We start from the raw sequence: 17,548 nt of genomic DNA on the forward strand, positions 1-17,548 counted from the left end.
GCCTGACTGTTACGAAAATTTCCAAGCGTGTGCACGGACATCACGGAAAGGGGAATCCGCAGTCGGTAGGTACTCGTAAAAATAGTACATTGCAAACGCTGCTGTTTTTAACTGGTCTATAGCATTTGCTCTTCCTCGACCGCGAAAACCCCCTCTTCATGTATTCAAACCCTTGAATGTGCTCCGACGAAGACGATTCCGGCGAGGATTGAACGAGAACACGCGGTGCATGCATCACAGCAGCACAGGTTATAATATTTTAAACCGAGATGTCGGCGCCACGTTCATCGAGGACCGTAACCTTACATTCTGGGCTGAGTGAAGGAAGTATTATGGCTGAAAATTCCTCTAAAAACGGAGCAAATGTCAGAAAATGAAGGTACTACTATAAATAGGAGACTTACCACGTGATTGGCGGCGATCTAGGCGAAGGCCGCAACGTTTCAGGCGGTGTGAGAAAAAGGACGCTCCAAACAATTCTTTCCTCTTGACCACTACCATCTCCGTTCACCGTCATCATCGTCGTTGACGACGTTGCCAGCAAGATGTCGGCTCATTACAGCTCTGTCGCCAATGCCAACAACCGAGGCGAATCTCCATACCACAATTCCGCTCATAACGAATCCACGGGCTTCATTGCCCCAGCAGCCCCCACCAAAAAGCGAACGTCTCCTTGGATCAAATGGGGACTGCCATTGCTAATTCTTGCTCTTATAATCATCGGCGCTGTCCTTGGTGGTGTCTTAGGTTCTCGTGCTGCGAAACACAAATCAGTGAGTTCAGCAGCGGAATCATCACGTAGTGCCGATGCAGCTGCTTCCAGTGCTGCTTCAGCCAAGGCTCAGATAGGTCGATTTGCGCAAGCTACAAACAGCGAGTTCATGGTCCCCATTTACCCCTCTACCACCAACGCCGCCTTCTCTAAGCCCACTTTCGCTCCCTCTTCCAATGCTAATAACGGTCAAGGCAACACCTTCCCCAAAGACTCCTTCACTCCTTCCAACCCTTCTCCCCTTAACGTTCGTCCGGATCGTCCCAGATTGTTCGCTCCTCAGTACAAATGGGATGCTCTTCCACGTCTCATCGCCTCAGATCCCTATTTGAAGTCATGGAACGAAACCATCTTCGGAAACGTAACTGCTTATGCCGCCCTGCCTCCTGTCAAATACAACATGGATGGAGCGAGTGGTATTCTTGACAACTCCCGCGAGGTCAAGCAGCGTGTGAAGGCATTCGCCTATGCCTACCGGTTGACGAAAGACAAGACGTATTCCGACCTCGCATGGCGTGAGATTCAGCACGCAATGTCTTCTGATTTCGGCCCCGCTGAAGACAAATGGAATACTGGTCACTTCCTCGACACTGCAGAGATGAGCGCAGCATTTGGTATTGCATATGATTGGTTGAACGACGTCCTCACCGATGACCAGAAGGGCCAGATGCGGGACGCCTTAATCAAGTATGGGTTAGGACCTGGCGCCGCCGCGTACACAGATCCGAATGCTACGTATGCCTGGTGGAAAAATGGCATTAAGGGTAACTGGAACTGTGTTTGCAACAGCGGGTTGACCGTCGCTGCTTTGGCCATCCTTGGTGATGACACCACCGGAAACTCCCAGACCATCCTCCAGAATTCCCTCGACAATGCCAAAGCCAACTGTATAGCTGCCGTGTCCACCGATGGAACGTGGGCAGAGACACAAAACTACTGGTATTTCGGCACCATGGGTCACGCAGAGATGGCTTCTGCCCTCATCACTGCCACCGGATCTGACTACGGTCTCCTCAATTCCAACCAGGACTTCAAAAAGACCGGCGATTTCCATCTGTATGGATATGGCGCCACCTCACTCTTCAATTATGGAGACCACGGACCAAACAAGTTTACTTCCACCGCCAACGTCGTGATGTTCTACGCCTCGCAGTACAACCTCCCAACTTACATGTTATTCCAACGTGACAGGGCTGATGCTGCTGAGCCGTGGAGTATGTTTTGGTATGACCCCTCTGTCGCAGGAGCTTACTGGGCCGATGCGCCTCTCGACAAGGTCTTCGAGGACCCACTTGACTCGTGGGTCTCTATGAGGTCTTCATTCACCGATATCAATGCCCTGTACGTGGCCATGAAAGCAGGTAACAACTCTGGCGACGCCCATCAGAACCACAACGATCTGGATGCAGGAGACTTTGTTATCGATGCCCTTGGTACTCGATGGGCTGGAGAACTCGGAAGTGGCGATTATCTGGCGCCTGATTACTTTGTTGGCGCGAATCAGGATTCTGCGAGGTGGCAGTATTACAGGAAGATGACGGAAGGGCAGAACACGATACTGGTTAACAAAAAGAACCAGCTTGTGACTGGAACGACCACCGTCATCAAGCATGAGTCTGGAGGTGCGAAACAGTCTGGTGGAACGACTGTGTATTCGCCGCCAAATGGACAGGAGGGAGCTGCGTATTGGATTGCGGATTTGACCGGAGCGTATGATTCTGCTGATGCCAGTTCTGTGCATCGTGGTGTTCGTGTTTTGAATGGGAGGAAGCAGGTTCTTATTCAGGATGAAGTGGCCACGACGACTGGGTTCCAGTGGAGGATGCATACGAATGCTACGGTTTCTATTGATGGGAATACGGCTACGCTTTCGCTTGATGGGAAAGAGATGAAGGTTGTGTTGGTTGAACCCCAGGGAGTGTCTTGGAGCAGAACTGATGCTGTGAGGATGAGTGGGACACCACCTGCGCCTGATCAGCCGAATCCTGGTGTAAGTGTGTTGATTGCGGAGGTTGGACAAGGGACGCAGAGGGTTCAGGTTTTGTTTAACCCGACCTGGGACGATGGCACGCAGCTGAAGACTCCTCCAAGTGTTGCGCTGGATGGTTGGAGCTTGACGTCACACGATTGAAGAGGTGAATGTGAGTTGCATGTTCGTTTACTATGGATAACGATGCTGATCTTGTTTTCTCAGGTTCCTTTTGTATCTTGACATTCGCTCGACTTTTCGATTGATTTCTCTTGACTATGAATGATCTGTCTTTCTTCTACATCCCACTTTAAAGGACTATTTTGGTTGGCCTATTAGTATGTACATCCGGACATGTTTTCTTCTCTTTGCCATCCTATCTTGTACGTTGCTGATTCGAGATCATATATATACCTATCAACTACTGCAAACGATTTACTACATACGTTAATAAGGCCCTCCTTTGTCACTCGTTTATAATCAGTACGCACCGTATCTATCTACTAGTTGTGTATGATTGGCATACTGGATCTTGAGTTTTTGTCAGAAGAGTGCGTGAGCTTTACGTGACTGGTTTAGCATAGTGCACGCATGTTGATGTCGACTTTTTCACCCACCCGTCGTTCATGGTCCAACTTGAACTTCCTCGACCACTGACATGCTCATATTTAGCGGTCAAAAGACTGCGATCTTCCGAAGATCCCAGCTGAAAGGAGTCCTTTTTGGACTTAGCTGGTGCTAGTAACAAGGTACGTGATAATAATAATTCAATGGCTTTCCCTGCTTGTTGTAAGTAGCTGACCTGACCTTGCGTTAGAACTCAGGGATTCAATAGGGGTGTGGACCATAGTGTACTATCGAATACCAACTCCTCGGACGATGACGATGCAAGCCGGCGACCGATGTTAGAAGCTGAAAATGGAGAGAGATGGTGGGCTTGGTCATTGTTCGTTGGATGCAGTATTCAGGAGCGGAGTCGGTGCTGAACGGACTTGGGCTGGACACCAAAGGAGGGAAAAAGAGACTGGTTGTTAAGGATAATCGATAACCAGTGGTTATCCAGAAATCATCCGAGTGGAAATCTTTCGCGCTCCTCTGTTTGGCAGGAAGTAGCGCAGTAACTTGATTACCGGATTCACAGTCGACCTTCGCGCCCTCCCTTCCTTGCTCGCGCACGTTTGGTGATCCTGGAGAAGGAGAGGGTCTCGTTTCATTCTCGATATCGGTTATTGCAGATTATCAACATTTCTGTGCTACCTCTCTCCTCGGATATCGTGGAATGACGATGAAGAAGGCTTCCTTGTCGAGAAGATAATCGATCTACGCGCTATCGAAAACCTTCCCAGAGATAGCCTAGAATTGGATACACATGGAGAGTGGATGAAGCTACCCAGCTTCTATCCGAGCAACCAGTGTTCGCAAAAAACTGGAGACACTCGTCTTTATGGGTAGAGAGATCTACTCTGCGACAGGAAGGAAACACGCTATTCTTCTGAAGTCGTCCTGAAAGTTGATGCCCCTTATCCCGTTCAAACTCAGGCACCGAATCCATTCCTCTCGAATTCATTTCGTGCGAATGACTTTTACGGACTCTGGCAGCTCGGGATGTCAATATCAGGGTTTCGCCAGTATTCCCCAACATAAGCCTCCGTAGCGGACCTTAAAGGTCAAGAAGCGTATCCTCCATGATACTCACTGTCCATCCGACCTCGTGTTGAAGAAGAGGGGCGAGTATCAATCACCTTATGGCGAGTGTAATCACAGCCTTCTTCCCCTTCTTCAAACTTTGACGTTTACCGTGATTTGAACAACTTAAAATTCTACCCCGGAGTACATCGATCATCAGCGACTGCCATCCGTCCGCTACAATCGTGTCCCTGGGGCCTGGGGATAGCGATGCTTGGGGATAACCTTACCGTTACGATCTTATTGCACCCTCGTACGGCTTCATTTTCAGCGGTTTTCCAAATGGACTTGTCGGACTTCCGTGAGATTGTTTCTGCCAACCAGATGTTTCCAATCCCATTTATCAACTCTCGAAAGGCTTCGTTTCTCATTTGTTGCTCAACGACCGCGGGGAGGGCAGGAGCCAGGCCTCAGGCATCGCTAAGGAATCATGAAAGCTTCCCAAGCAAAACAGTGGAGCTTGTCCGGCGTTTTACTGCCTGCGACTAGGAAGATTTTTGATGGGATGGATATAGACATAAAAATTCTGTTGTTATTTTGGGTACATACTCCTTCGCTCAATATCCATGTCCCTGTGTCCGGGTTCCTGCACCACTTTCAACACTACCCACGCAGAGAACGCAAGTCGTGTATTCACAATTCCTTTACTACAAGTTGCACTTACCTATCAATAAGCGCAGGCGTACTTACGACCAAGACGTTGGTTTATATCTAATTATACAGCGATACATGTCGTGTTTGAATTTCTAGCGCGGGAGTCGTGACAAGTTTCACGTACCGAGTTCGGACGTGTTGCTACTCTTGCGTCTCTACTCTTTCTACCATGACCACAGTGTAGCCCACGATTTACGAGATTTCTCCAAAGCATCATTCGAGCCCTACTTTCACTTCGCGGTCAACAACCAGACCCATAACACTAACTTCAACCGCCTTGAAACGAGCATTGGCTTTGAATCAAGGTGACTTCACGCGTCTTACTATACGTTTACACACGGAAATTCATTGTGTTTCGGGTAGGTTACAAGAATAATACCGCGTTTAGGTATGCACCGTCTGTGGCTTCCACCTTTTATAACTGAGTCGTCTTGTTTCCAGAATAAATGAGTCAAACTGCATCTTTGAAGGACAGCGATGTGCAAGAAACAGGCGGACAGCCAGTACCAAAGGTCGAAAATGGAGAGAGGGATGATCCGGGTCATAGTTCGTTGGATGCAGGAACGTCGGAATTGGTACAGGGATTCGGACTATACATCAAAGGAAGAAGTGGACTCTTTTTGCGGATACCTCCAGAGATTCTTCTTGAAATCTTTTATGCCATGTGTTCAGGAGGAAGTAACCTGATTCCCGATCCAGCTCTAGTCGATGTTCCTCCTCTCCTCCTCGCGCATGTCTGTCGTCTTTGGAGAAAAGTAGCGCTTTCAACGCCAAAGTTGTGGTCTCGTTTCGTCCTTGACATCGGTTATTGCAAGATACCGCTTCTTTTGTGGTACCTTGAGCAGTCAAAAGATGTGCCTCTGGATATCGTGTGTCGCGATCTAGTCGACGATCCAGTTGACTGCATATCCAACAAGAAAATTGTTCTCCAGCAGTTATTAGCCCATTCCAAGAGGTGGAGGTTGGCCAATCTCGACATTTATAACCCTGACAGGTGGACGAAAGCTATCCGCCTTCTGTCTGAACCCCCAATTTTCCCGCAACTGCAGGAAATTTCGCTATACTTTCTTCGTCATTTCAATGATGTCAATCAAATCATCCTTTCCAAGCTGTTTCCAACTCCCCAGCGCGTGCAAACACTCTCCACTTTTTACGACTATTTACCTGGTTCTCCCCAGCCTTTCCCATTGGATACCTTCAGGCTCGTGTTGAGCGACAACTTCAGCCGAATCGAGATGCTCGCGATTTTGAAGCGCTTTCCGGATGCCAAGGAACTCATTATCCCCTATTACTCTCTCACTTGGTCCTTCACAGCAGATCTCGCGATCAAAAGGCATTACAACCATGCTTGCCTATCCACGCTATACATTCGATTCAGTGTCGGAGACGATGACGATGAGTATTCGCCCTACGGTGAATGTCACTACAGCTTTCATCTCTTCTTCCGTACATTGACTTTACCGGCGTTGAAACAGCTCAATATGTTGTACCCATACATTTGTTCCTCCTGCCAACGCCGACCGCGACCACATCCTTGGGACGGCGATGCTTTCAGAGAGATGATGTTGCGATCCCAGTGCACCCTCGAACGGCTTACCCTTGTTAATCTTCCGTTACGTCCCTCAGAAATTGGAGATCTCATTCGTTCCTGTCCTGCTCTGTCTACCCTCGTGTACCACGAATGCGGGGGTACGAAAACGACAAAGCATTTGTTAGACCTACTAGCCACACCTAGTGTTTATGTCCAGCTGGATGCCACGCTCCTCCCACTTCCGGTACTTGAACGTCTAGGCATCTCGATTACGTTTTCGTCAGACTCGGAACTGTCAAAGGAGAGCCAGGAGAACGAGCTTGCTATCAAAATCACAGAAACTTCTCGAGCGAGACAACAAATGAATCTCGCTCCTTTCAAACTCTCTTTTGAGTTGTCACGGCCTTTACTATCCTCCACTAGGAACATTCTCGATGGGATGGATATTGACGTGAACTCTATTACCACGTTTCCTCAGGAAGTTGTGGAATGAATGAGGGGACGGGTTTACATGTCCATGATACATACCCCACGCGAAAGACCGAGTCGACCAATCAAATCTCAAGAAGTATGACCCTAGTCGTACCCATACGTCAATAAGTATACCTTACCCTCCTAGAGGAGGGGGGGACCTACATGTCAATTAACGATAGCCGTTCTACCCATACCCATCCATACCCAGTGGCGATGTGCAAAGGAGACAGCGGCACGAACTTGGCTTTTGAGGCCCCTGGAACCCGGGACCTTTCGGGATTTTCGACAGAGCGGAGGGGCTAGGGATGGGGATGGGAAGCGGTAAAATTGTTGATTTGAATGTTTTTGGTCCATCCGGAGTAAAAGCCACTGTTTTCCCCAGGCTCCAGCTACATAACGGCTCCCCAGTTTCGTATGATAAGAGCGATCCACCCTCGCGAGGGCACAGCTCTTCTTTGATGTGTAGGGCAGGGAGGGAGACCCGGTTCTTTTCTTCCAGGGTGCTCTGTCAAGATTACATATCAATGTATAAACTTCATGTCCCCTCTTTTCGCCACCGTATATATACAGTAAGTTCAAAGTACTACGACGTCACGCACTTGATGATAAACCCTGACTTCAGGTAACGAGGTTCCGACTCGGAGGCATTGCAGGTTAAAACATTAATGACTCGAATCAATGAAAGTGGGAATCCGTGTGCTCAGTAGTTTAGCCAGAGTTTAGCCAGCCACTGAGTTGGGCGCGCGCGGCGAACGTATTTTCCAAAAGCAGACAAGTGCAAGTATGTCGCAAGTATGTCTAGTATATCCCCTTCTAACAACTTTGGTTTTAACTTTCTTCAGTAATACACACCTACATATTATTATAATTGCGCGGATTTGGTTAGGAATGTTCAGACGTTATAAACTACTGCTACGGTTTGGAAAGCAAATAATGGAGAGCAAGAAGAAACAGAAGTTAAGTTAAGTCCGAAGAGTAATGAGTAGGTAATAGGTTGGATAATGGTACAGTTATTTTCCTTTACATGTGTCCATATTGTAACAATGTATAAGCCCAAGAGTGGGGTGGGCGCTGTATGAATGCAGATGTAGCGGGCAATAATAGTGTCCGATGAACGCAAATATCGTAAGCAAAACAGTCCGAAGAAGTATCCCAAAAGTCCAAGCAGTCCGTTGTCCGTGATAAGAGAGTTCCAGGGTAAGATGGACACAAAGAAAGTTCGTCCTTTTAAGAGGAAAATGTCCAAAACAAAATAAAAAAGTCTGGCACTGATACACTTTTTGGTCCACCACGGTCGTCAGAATATTTACAAAAAGGGGACGTGAAAAGGGTCATAAAGGAGCGTGAGTGGAAGCGACCGAAAAAAAAACAAGAGCGCCCCAAAAATATTTGTCCATTGTCTAGAAGGTTAAAAAAAGGGGGATTGAATGAAATTTGTTGTCTTGTCCGTGAATCGAAAAACCAAGCGGAGTCGCATTGAAGAGGGGGTTGTCCAACGGATAAATGAAATATAAGAAATTTAAAAAAAGAAAAAAAGGGTAAGGGGTAACCGGTGGACAAGAACTTTATAGGAGGGTCAGGGTGGCCAGCTGAGGGAAGGAAAGGTAGCGAAGTGCTGATGCTGAAACTTGGATCGATGAAACACGGGTTAACTAGAGTTCAGCCATTCGTTTCCGAATCTTCGCTGCCGAGATGCCTGAACACAACGGATGAGACGGAAGGATTGGGGGAGAAACGAGACCCACGACTGACCTATGACAGGGAAACGATTATTGAGGGTGGTCATAGCGTAGACAATTGTCCCAATGTTGTTCCGAAGTTCGTTGCTTCCAAGTGGCCACGAAGAATCGAGAGTGACTAATTCACGTATCGAGAACTCTGCGACAGTCGTCCAACATGGCTGTAGATGAAAGGTTGAGTTGGAGTGGTGAGGCAGCGGACCAGGTGTAAAAGCTTACCCCCATTATCGGATCCAATAGGTCGTAATCCTGTTCAGCAATATAGCTTACAATCTCAACACAGGTCTTGGCGGCTTGAGAGCATTTCTCGTACGCAACAGCGTCATCTTGAGCAAATCGCTGATACAGATGTATCAAAGAGGCTTGTACAAGTGTGTGTACAACAATCAACGTCTGCTTTTCATCTCCCATCGTAGCGTTCAGTTGCTGTATCGGCACAAGTGTAGCCAGGAACCGAGTGATCGTCAGCTCTAGGGCTTGGATTTCGTCAGGGTAACCACCAGAAGGTTTGATTCCTATTGATAGGTGAGCAACCGGACCCTTCGTCATTGAGAAAAACCAAAAAACGTACTCGTATTCCAACGTAAAGCCAGCTGATCAGCATGTGAATAGAGAGCTGATGCTTTCGCTCGTAACGCTTGCAATGAGAAGCTGCCCGACATATTGCCTTGGAGGAAGTTCTGAACCGTCTGGAACGATATGGGAGTAGCAGTGCCCTACGAAAGGAATGAGGATAGCTGCAAAACAAGATACAACATTCCAAACCCTTACCGACTCGTATTCAGTGATATCCTGAGGCCAGGGACAGTTGATAGAGGTCCAATAATCATGCCCATCGATCAAAACAGACGGTTTGCGAAGCGCCACTGACCAACACTTGTCCAGGTTGTAGACTTGCCAGAACGCCAAGATCCGTTCGCCCTCCTTGTAGCCGCTTTTCGGTGTTTCAACGAGCTTCTCTCTCGATGAAGATGGGCTATAGCATCCATCATTCGAGATGCCAGCTTGCAATCCGCACTGCACTGCTAATGAAGTGGCGGCGCTAGCATGATAACTGCCTTCCAACAGGCGTCCATTCACTAAGAAGTACATGGACAGAAGGCAGGAAGCTTGAATGACATCAAGTACCTTATCGCCCGTCCGTAAACCGTCACGGATTGCGTCCAAAGCTTGGGCGAGGAAAGAATCTTCGTGTTGGCATAGAGGTTTAGGCCGCGAGATAAAACATGCCCAAAGGTAGATAGCGTTCATGAGCGCTGGGTGTCGCTGCTCGGACGACGGTAACCGTAAGCTTTCCTGCAAGTGACCCATGTGGATTTCCAAACCGCACTGGTGTCGATGAGGTAAAAAGATATCCAACCTTAACGTAAAAGGGAATCAGAAGGAGAGAAGGGGTGGGACTAAAGTTTATTCTCTTACAAAAGAGGACCCAGTTCGAAGGGCGCTTGGTAAGGTTGCGGATCTTCGAAAAACATGTCGGTAACAAAACTCGACGGTGACGGCGAAGGCACCGGCTAAGGGTGGGAGGAAGATAAGTATGATCACAGGCGAAGAACCTGAAGGCCAACTCACTGGGAGGTGGGCCCATGTCTCTGGAGGGGAATTGGTCGTATCTAAAAGCACCACGGGATCAACAAAGATTTGTCGAGATTGAGATGGTCCATACCAGGCGTGTAAGGAGAGTGGGCGGAAATCGTTGAACTGACAGGCGATCCATACGATGATGACGAGGAAATCGAATCTGATGGTTGGATACGGGGATCGTAGAGCTGGACTGCCGGTAATATATATTCAGGATCTTCCAATTCCCTAACACGCTGCTCAAGCCGAGTTATGGTTTCCCGGAGAATTTGGGTCCTTGTCTTTCCCTTTCCATCGTCGTATTCGCAACATTCAGGTCTCTTCGCTCGAATGCATTGCTGACAGGCTGGCTTACTACCATCACATCTCTATGTGAGAATGGTCAACTTCAACGTTGTAAAAGTAAAACATAAGCTCAATGTATTTACCATCTTACGCTTCCTGTACAAGATTATGAGAACAAGTCCGATAAAAAATCAAAAAAATATACTCACCTGCACCTTAAGCAGGCCTTCCCCCTTTGAAGGGTCCCCTGAGTAGATTTATCCGCGTTGACGGGCTTATTGGCCATGATAGATTCTATTTCGGAAATAATATCACTGCGGTCGGTCTGCGCTGCAAACAAAGGCGAAGCGAGGCCGGAATATAGGAAGACCGCAGCACGCGCGTGAAATGCGGGTGTTGGGAGGGTGAAGGACGGTAAAAGGTGGCCAGTCAAGACCAGAAATACTACAGAGAGAAGAAGGAGATGCTGGCAAGGCAGAACATGAAATATGCCGACGTGGATGGTGGAAGCGTTGAACAAGAGCTCGAGGCTCGTATTAAAGGAGGTCCGCACAGCCGAAGTAAGCACGGGATCTCTCATCTGAGATCTTGCCGTTTCTTGCCGTTTCAATTGCCGTCACATTTCGTCACATCTCCCGCGACTGGCTTCACAGCCATATCGGACTCTTTCATTCGACCACATGCTCGCTATACCAAATTCAAATCAGATAGAACCATCGCTTGAAGGTAGTCCTTTCTCATGAGTGCGACTCTACAAGGACGTCCAGGGTCATAAAATCAAGCGACCTAGGTGGTGAGTGATACTATCGTCCTGATCCTGATAGTGTTTTTCCGTTCGTTGGGACTTGTACGGACACATTCGGTGGTATGGGAATCAGACACGGGCATCTTTCGCCTTGACCGGAAAACATCCGTCTACATCTCAGGGCCGTTTCGTTGACCTTGGATCGTTCGCGACCTGGTTCCGAGGCTTAATGCTCTACCACTCTTCAAAAATTACAACGATTCCGCCACGATTTGCTCTCGGTGGTCGCGGACTGGCATGCAGCCTCCGCCTCAATGAAATGTGTGCCATCAGCGACTTTGCTGATGCAGCGCTTAGATTAAATACGGAACGGGTAATCAACAAAACCTTCGTTCATCATGAAGGCCCTTGAGATCTCGAAGGGTCGTCAGAAAACATTCTGTCGTTCAAATTCCCCGCACTGCTTACTCTTTTGCTCTCCAGGATTCAATATTCAATGATCGGTCTAGTAACGAGATCCGCTCATGAAGGACAGTTGGACGTTCCACATGCACCTCCCACTGCAAAACGAGTTACATTACGTAGTCGTACTCTAAACTCGCGGACCGCTCACCATCACAACCATGGTCCTCAACCTCGTCCGAATGGATTTCCTTCAAAGGAACTATCCGTTTCCCCCGACATTGGTCTGCGTTTGTCTTGAATGTTACCGACCGTTTGTGAGCAGCTTCCATTTATCTCATCTCTCACATTCCGAGAAGCTTACAGACAGACTAAAGGAGATCGTGTGGGTGCGGGGCCGCGTGGCACAACTGAGCGCTCACGACTCTTCGTCTCGATGACATAGAGCACTGGATAGCCTCGATGATTTCCTCATCCCGAAGATCACCTCCCACCGAGTCACCACGAGCGTTCCCTCCTTCACCTGGATTTTACTCCGTTCGGACCTCTTGTTTTTTTCCCCTTCAGATTCTAACTCCTTTGGTATAACTCTGTGCAGGTCGCGGTCACACGTCCATCGAAGCCTATCACTGACCTGTAAGTGTACATCGACCTTTGGATGTTTTGCTGCTCATCTATCTGGAAACGCTCCGGACTCCTCAAAGCGGGCGCTAATTTTAAGTCCATTTGATTTTTGGAAAAGTAATCAAACTTGTGTGGGGGAGCGCTCGGAATTTATTCGACCGTGATGTCTGAATCCAGTGTGCGGAGGTGTTTGATATTGAAGATCCAACTGTTTCAGGAAAGGGTTTTCGCCTCCGATATATCGGGATGTAACTTTGACGAAACGTCCAGGCAAGGCGGTCGTTCCGGCGGTCAATGAAGCTTTGAAGATGGAACCCCTGGAAGCAGAGCTTCCGAGACTGAAAGATTTGTGTTTCAAATCTTTACGGATCATACTTCGGACATCTTCAAACAATTTTCCCGCAACAACCACCATACACACATCTTTCCACAGGCCTCCAAATTAGTGCTTATTTTCCTACTTCAAAGGCTACTCCCACATAGGTGTTGTCAAGTTTCAGCAATCAGCCGCTGTCAAAGATTACTACATTCAAGTGGTTATCGGTGTGCCACTATCATATCATTATCAATGCGCAGCAACTTATTTTGATGGTCTTGAGCTCGGAGCCCAAAATGTAACAAAATGATTGCTCGGTACCGCCTTCCGTCAGGACGGAATACCCCGCTTTGCCCTATCTGTCGACGCATGGACAACCTTCCCATGCTACCGGTCTTCTTATACCATATATCATGATATTTCAACAACTCTCTCTCGAGGCAGGCTGTTTAAATTCCTGAGAGGCTGAGATAGTAGACGGACGGATAGAATGATATGAGGATAGCTTGCATTTTCAAGTGACAGTTCGCGATGATTGCAAACGACTGTACGGGAAGAAAGCTGTTAAGTATTACACAAAGGTCGACCCGTTGAGAAACCGTTTCACACGGAGCTGAGGAGAAAATCCGGGCTTCGGACGGAACTCTGCGCTGAGAGAAGTAAGTAGATACATGAAAGAACGCGAACCTTGCAGAGTTGGTATAACAGACGCGTCAACCGCGACGAAGCGAACATTCTCGCTGAGATTCGACCCTAGCCCGTTGAACCTCCCTCGAGCGACTTAGTGAAGATGATTTATTCATATTCATATTACACGTCAGCACGAGCTGAGGATACGATGCCACGGTCTTTAGTAAGTGTAAGTACCCATGGCCTTTGGCGTGTTGGTCCGTGGCAACGCTCACGCGAACCCAGTCAGGGTTTCGCGGTGGAGGAACGTTGAGCCTACAAGAAGCGTGCCTAATCCTCATAGGAAAACAAACAAAGACGGGACAGGGATAGCACCTGCAGCACAAACAAACCTCGTGCCGGGACCAGGAAGCTCCACGAAGGTCCCGCAGCCACACGGTGCTTACTACTACCCAGAACTTAAACAAAAGACTTCCTGAAGAAGAGTAATACACATGAAAAAAGCCTAGATGATGATGGTGTTACAAAAACAGGAACGTGAAGAGTCAAGACAAAAAAGTAACAAATACCAAATGGAACAAAAAACTAGTAGTAACTGTGCTCTGTTCAACATATCGCAAAAAGCGGTAACATGGTATGTAGATCATTGGAAACCCATCTCGGTGCTCAAAAGACCCCATTAGCTCTTTCCCCTAACCCGAAATATCCACCACCAACCCCAAGGCTCATGCTCGCAGTCGAATTCGAATGGGTACGCGATGCCATTGACGGCGGTGCCGCATACTGGTAAGGCGAGGCTTGAGGCTGATGTTGATGCTGATGGAGGGGTTGTTGCAGTTGCTTCTCCCTCATACACGCCTGTCTCACATATGCATACCGCTGGAAGTGGTTAAGACTTTGTAGTGAAATCACACCAACCTAAGGAGATAACTTCGTATCAAACTTATCACTGCCTTAGAGTGAAAAACCTTACCGGATACTGCCTCAAATGATTAAATAAATCAGTGGTCGTATCTCGTATTGTTTCTTGTGGATGAAAGAGACCGAAGCCTAACGGGAGTAATCCTCCGCTGAGCGGCATGAGATATGATAGCAGCTGCGGACGTGTTAGTGGGATTGCAACAAAAAGATTGACACAGCGTACCTCAACAACCTGTTCATAGGTCCTAACATTCTCTTCCAACGTTTTCATTATTAAATACATCTCCGAATCCGTCATATGCTTCGCATGTCGAAGTCGAAGCAGCTGATGTAAAACATCGAATCCACGGATTGGGTTTGTCGACTGTGACTTTACAAAGTCCTAGCCAGGGTTTAACTGGGGCAGGAAACAGAGATTGTTTTCCACTCACCGCAACAAAATATTGATAACTATTCGTCTTCCTCCACGCCTCAATCCGATGTGCGTTAGCGGCCAGCTCCTTCATCCCAGCTTGTTCATCCGTAAAAACAATTCCGCTTCCAAGTTGCGGTGCCCTCGTCGGAGACCTCTCCACGAAAGGAGTGTTAGGATATCCAATTGTTGTACTCCCAACAACTTCCTCCTCATAACGCGACGCGATCCTCACAAAGCGCGTAACGTATTCCATGAACCTCACACGAACGACGCTCTCTCCGTAATGATATTCAATAGCAGACTTGACCTATTAGAAGCGTGGGAGCTATCAGTAAAACATACACCCGCAAATACAAGGCACACTCACATCTTCGATAAACAGATTATCCATCAAATTATCCGTCTTCACAACAAACTCCTTATTCCCACCTCTAACTTCATCCTCATTGAGCCCGTTCACCTCGGCTTTCAAAGTTCCTGTTCTCGATATGAGCGGAGCAAATAGACTCGTGGCGCCGCTGGCAGGATGGGCGGTATGGATGTCTTTCGAGATCGTGACAGTTCCATTTCCGATATCGAGCATAAGATCCCACATACGTCCAGTTCCGAATATCGGATTGGTGACGCCAGCGATGTAGGCAGGGCTACAGCTCAGATCAGCTTCCGAGACCAAGAAAAGAAGGTTTCCTTACACCGACTCCCACTCATCCCGGTTATTTAAATTTGCATATGGAAATGCGCGCTCAACAAAGCCTCGAAGCACAGCACCGCATCCAGAACCGAGAGCACATGCAGCTAAAACAAAGGTTGAAACTTCTCCTGCGGGTCGCTTGTGTCCCAGGAAAATGACTCGCTTCCCCGTGACAAGCGCGTTAAAGAGAATGATGATCGGATGTGTTTGAGGGCCGCTTGTGTGTAGATGCGGGTGTTGAGGGCCGGAAACTAGCTGAGGAGAGGAGAAGACTTTGACAAGTGTGATCAACGAGTACTAGCGGGGTATACATTTGTGAGTAGCCTTGCCCAAATCAAACAACCTACGTCACCGACTTCCTCCGGAAATGTGGATAAGGGCATCTTTATAGGCAGTTTGTGGTCCTTGTATTCCACTGTAGACTTGTATTCCACCGTGGTATGGAAGAAGTGCGTATCTTTCGTTAGATACGAAGCGGACGGTTTGGAGGTGTTGAGCATTCTGGTATTCATGTGAGACGATCCTGACGACCCGTCCGTCGACCGTCGTGGCCGATAAGTCGACCCAACCATCGTCGTTCCGCTCGCTGAAGTGACGCTATTAGCATCTCCTCCCGTATCCGTAGCATTAACCAAGTCCAATCCACTCTCGTCTCCAACCCATACAGCACTTCCGCCCAACGTGAACGAAGTTTCGGAAGGCGCACTCGTCGAAGTCGACGTAGCCGTGCTCTCCGTATCTGCTCTACGTGCCGCAGCATCCCACTGTTCCCCACCAACACCAACACCAGCGCTCCTCCCAATCGTCCGGTTCTCATCATTACCCTTACTCCTCAGCATTGTTTCCTCAAAGGTGAAATTCGACTCCAAGGACGCATTGGATCGATGTTGCTGCTGTCCCTGTCCTTGCCCTTGCCCTTGCCCGCCTGCTGCTCCTCCAGCTGCAGCATTCCAACTAACAGGCCTCGTATGTTGCTGCTGCATGAACTTCTCTGAAAAGATATCTTTCCGTTCAGAAAGCCGCATCACCATCTTCTCGTGTCGTGATAGTGTAGGGGCCCGCGATAAATCCATCGCGTTCACGGCATCGAAGAGACGTGCCAGACAGTCTTGTGAAGGGTTGAGGAGGTAGTCGTCCAGTGCCATTAACAATACGGGCTGAGGGAGGGGAGAATTTAACCCCGACTGATCGCAAATGCGAAATACGCACCTTGAATATTTGAATAAAAGGATGTCGTGTACAGATCGCCATTGCAAGTACTCGAGCACCTCTTTGAAAAGGAGACAGCAAAGGTAAGTTCTCAATAACGAGTGTTAACATTACTGGATTCAACGCACCGATCAAAACTCTTATCAAGCTTCGTCCGAACCAAATTCAACACACACAACAAGTCCGGCTTGCTTCCCCTCGAATCATCGTCTTCTCCAGGTAAGTTCGTAGACCTGATTTCTGGCGAATCCAAAGCCAGAACGGGGGAAATCGTATTAAACGGGCTTTGATTTAGAAAAAACACGGTCCAATCGTCGGACTGTGCTTCTGCTCCGTCTGGTAACATCGACATGGCGAGGACACTTGAGGGCAATAGAGAGATAGGAGAAGGGAGAAATATGGTTCGACGGGGTTGTGGAATTGGGATTATAGAAATAGGAATATAGACGCAGGAAGTCTAAAAGTTAGAAATCCCACTTCGTTCAAACAGAATTCCACATACGATTCATCGACACCTAGAGGTTGCGGGAACTGATACTTCAGCTGAGCTCCTTCGAGAATGTGGAATTCGGCCAAGAGGACGAAGGAGCAGTGGTTGCCTGTGCCCGCCATTATCTCAGTTCTACCGCTCCTTCGAAACGCCTCGGTCCTCCTTTGCAAGTGGATTTCGGGAGTTTTGACGGATGCCTTAGGTGTTCGGGGTGTGGGGCGGTTGAAAGATAAAGATCTACGATGGCAGATCCAGAGAGACAGAAGACAGAAGATTTCAAAACGGTCACGGTATGTTAGCACTGACGGCGGAAGTGTGTTTGCAGTTATTTGCCTTCCTATCACCTTATGGAAACCCACCTTCCAAAAGTAGCAACTGTTTCCTCCGTGTTCGTTAGTACTAGCGTTGGCGGGA

At 48.1% G+C, this 17,548-nt stretch overlaps 5 protein-coding genes across 7 annotated transcripts; 3 read left to right on the forward strand and 2 right to left on the reverse strand.

Annotated features, from left to right (window-relative positions):
- Positions 1-484: 484 nt before the first annotated feature.
- Positions 485-3,263, forward strand: E1B28_000208 (uncharacterized protein). The gene is made up of 2 exons (XM_043146014.1): positions 485-2,913; positions 2,967-3,263. Exon 1 carries the CDS (start codon positions 546-548, stop codon positions 2,901-2,903), a length of 2,358 nt encoding a protein of 785 aa, XP_043014714.1. The 5' UTR covers positions 485-545; the 3' UTR covers positions 2,904-2,913; positions 2,967-3,263.
- A 2,264-nt stretch (positions 3,264-5,527) lies between these two features.
- E1B28_000209 (uncharacterized protein) lies at positions 5,528-7,105 on the forward strand (the record flags this gene model as incomplete). The annotated part of the gene is made up of 1 exon (XM_043146015.1): positions 5,528-7,105. The coding sequence occupies one exon, from the start codon at positions 5,528-5,530 to the stop codon at positions 7,103-7,105; it is 1,578 nt and encodes a 525-aa protein (XP_043014715.1).
- A 286-nt stretch (positions 7,106-7,391) lies between these two features.
- Positions 7,392-7,744, forward strand: E1B28_000210 (uncharacterized protein; the record flags this gene model as incomplete). Its single annotated transcript, XM_043146016.1, has 2 exons — positions 7,392-7,655; positions 7,709-7,744. 2 exons carry the CDS (start codon positions 7,392-7,394, stop codon positions 7,742-7,744), a joined length of 300 nt encoding a protein of 99 aa, XP_043014716.1.
- A 926-nt stretch (positions 7,745-8,670) lies between these two features.
- E1B28_000211 (uncharacterized protein) lies at positions 8,671-11,203 on the reverse strand. 2 transcript variants are annotated; one of them, XM_043146018.1, is made up of 9 exons: positions 10,901-11,203; positions 10,835-10,847; positions 10,492-10,774; positions 10,398-10,438; positions 10,245-10,339; positions 9,597-10,185; positions 9,397-9,541; positions 9,045-9,340; positions 8,671-8,986 (listed from the first exon to the last, which is right to left on the reverse strand). In XM_043146018.1, exons 1-9 carry the CDS (start codon positions 10,975-10,977, stop codon positions 8,735-8,737), a joined length of 1,791 nt encoding a protein of 596 aa, XP_043014718.1. In that variant the 5' UTR covers positions 10,978-11,203; the 3' UTR covers positions 8,671-8,734. The 2 variants fall into 2 exon arrangements, with proteins under 2 accessions (XP_043014718.1, XP_043014717.1); XM_043146017.1 differs by having other exon boundaries at positions 8,671-8,782; positions 8,839-8,986; positions 10,835-11,203.
- A 2,629-nt stretch (positions 11,204-13,832) lies between these two features.
- E1B28_000212 (uncharacterized protein) lies at positions 13,833-17,448 on the reverse strand. Of its 2 annotated transcripts, XM_043146019.1 has the most exons (10): positions 17,147-17,448; positions 16,773-17,006; positions 16,645-16,705; positions 15,783-16,592; positions 15,437-15,732; positions 15,112-15,388; positions 14,761-15,051; positions 14,553-14,711; positions 14,382-14,504; positions 13,833-14,326 (listed from the first exon to the last, which is right to left on the reverse strand). In XM_043146019.1, the coding sequence occupies exons 1-10, from the start codon at positions 17,254-17,256 to the stop codon at positions 14,075-14,077; spliced, it is 2,613 nt and encodes an 870-aa protein (XP_043014719.1). In that variant the 5' UTR covers positions 17,257-17,448; the 3' UTR covers positions 13,833-14,074. The 2 variants fall into 2 exon arrangements, with proteins under 2 accessions (XP_043014719.1, XP_043014720.1); XM_043146020.1 differs by having other exon boundaries at positions 16,773-17,448.
- Positions 17,449-17,548: the final 100 nt, after the last annotated feature.

This window comes from Marasmius oreades, chromosome 1, assembly GCF_018924745.1.
Source record: "Marasmius oreades isolate 03SP1 chromosome 1, whole genome shotgun sequence".
Classification (NCBI taxonomy): Eukaryota; Fungi; Basidiomycota; class Agaricomycetes; order Agaricales; family Marasmiaceae; genus Marasmius; species Marasmius oreades.

What these genes read in the sequence shown, in the direction of transcription:
- E1B28_000212 (XM_043146019.1), bottom strand. Translation starts at nt 17,256, where the DNA reads ATGGCGGGCACAGGCAACCACTGCTCCTTCGTCCTCTTGGCCGAATTC. An exon ending in CCTCTAGGTGTCGATGAATC is followed by an intron (nt 17,007 to 17,146) that starts GTATGTGGAATT and finishes ATTGCCCTCAAG; the next exon opens with TGTCCTCGCCATGTCGATGT. An exon ending in GTTATCAATATTTTGTTGCG is followed by an intron (nt 14,712 to 14,760) that starts GTGAGTGGAAAA and finishes AACCCTGGCTAG; the next exon opens with GACTTTGTAAAGTCACAGTC.
- E1B28_000208 (XM_043146014.1), top strand. Translation starts at nt 546, where the DNA reads ATGTCGGCTCATTACAGCTCTGTCGCCAATGCCAACAACCGAGGCGAA.
- E1B28_000211 (XM_043146018.1), bottom strand. Translation starts at nt 10,977, where the DNA reads ATGGCCAATAAGCCCGTCAACGCGGATAAATCTACTCAGGGGACCCTT. An exon ending in CCACTCTCCTTACACGCCTG is followed by an intron (nt 10,439 to 10,491) that starts GTATGGACCATC and finishes TGGTGCTTTTAG; the next exon opens with ATACGACCAATTCCCCTCCA. An exon ending in TATTGGATCCGATAATGGGG is followed by an intron (nt 8,987 to 9,044) that starts GTAAGCTTTTAC and finishes TTTCATCTACAG; the next exon opens with CCATGTTGGACGACTGTCGC.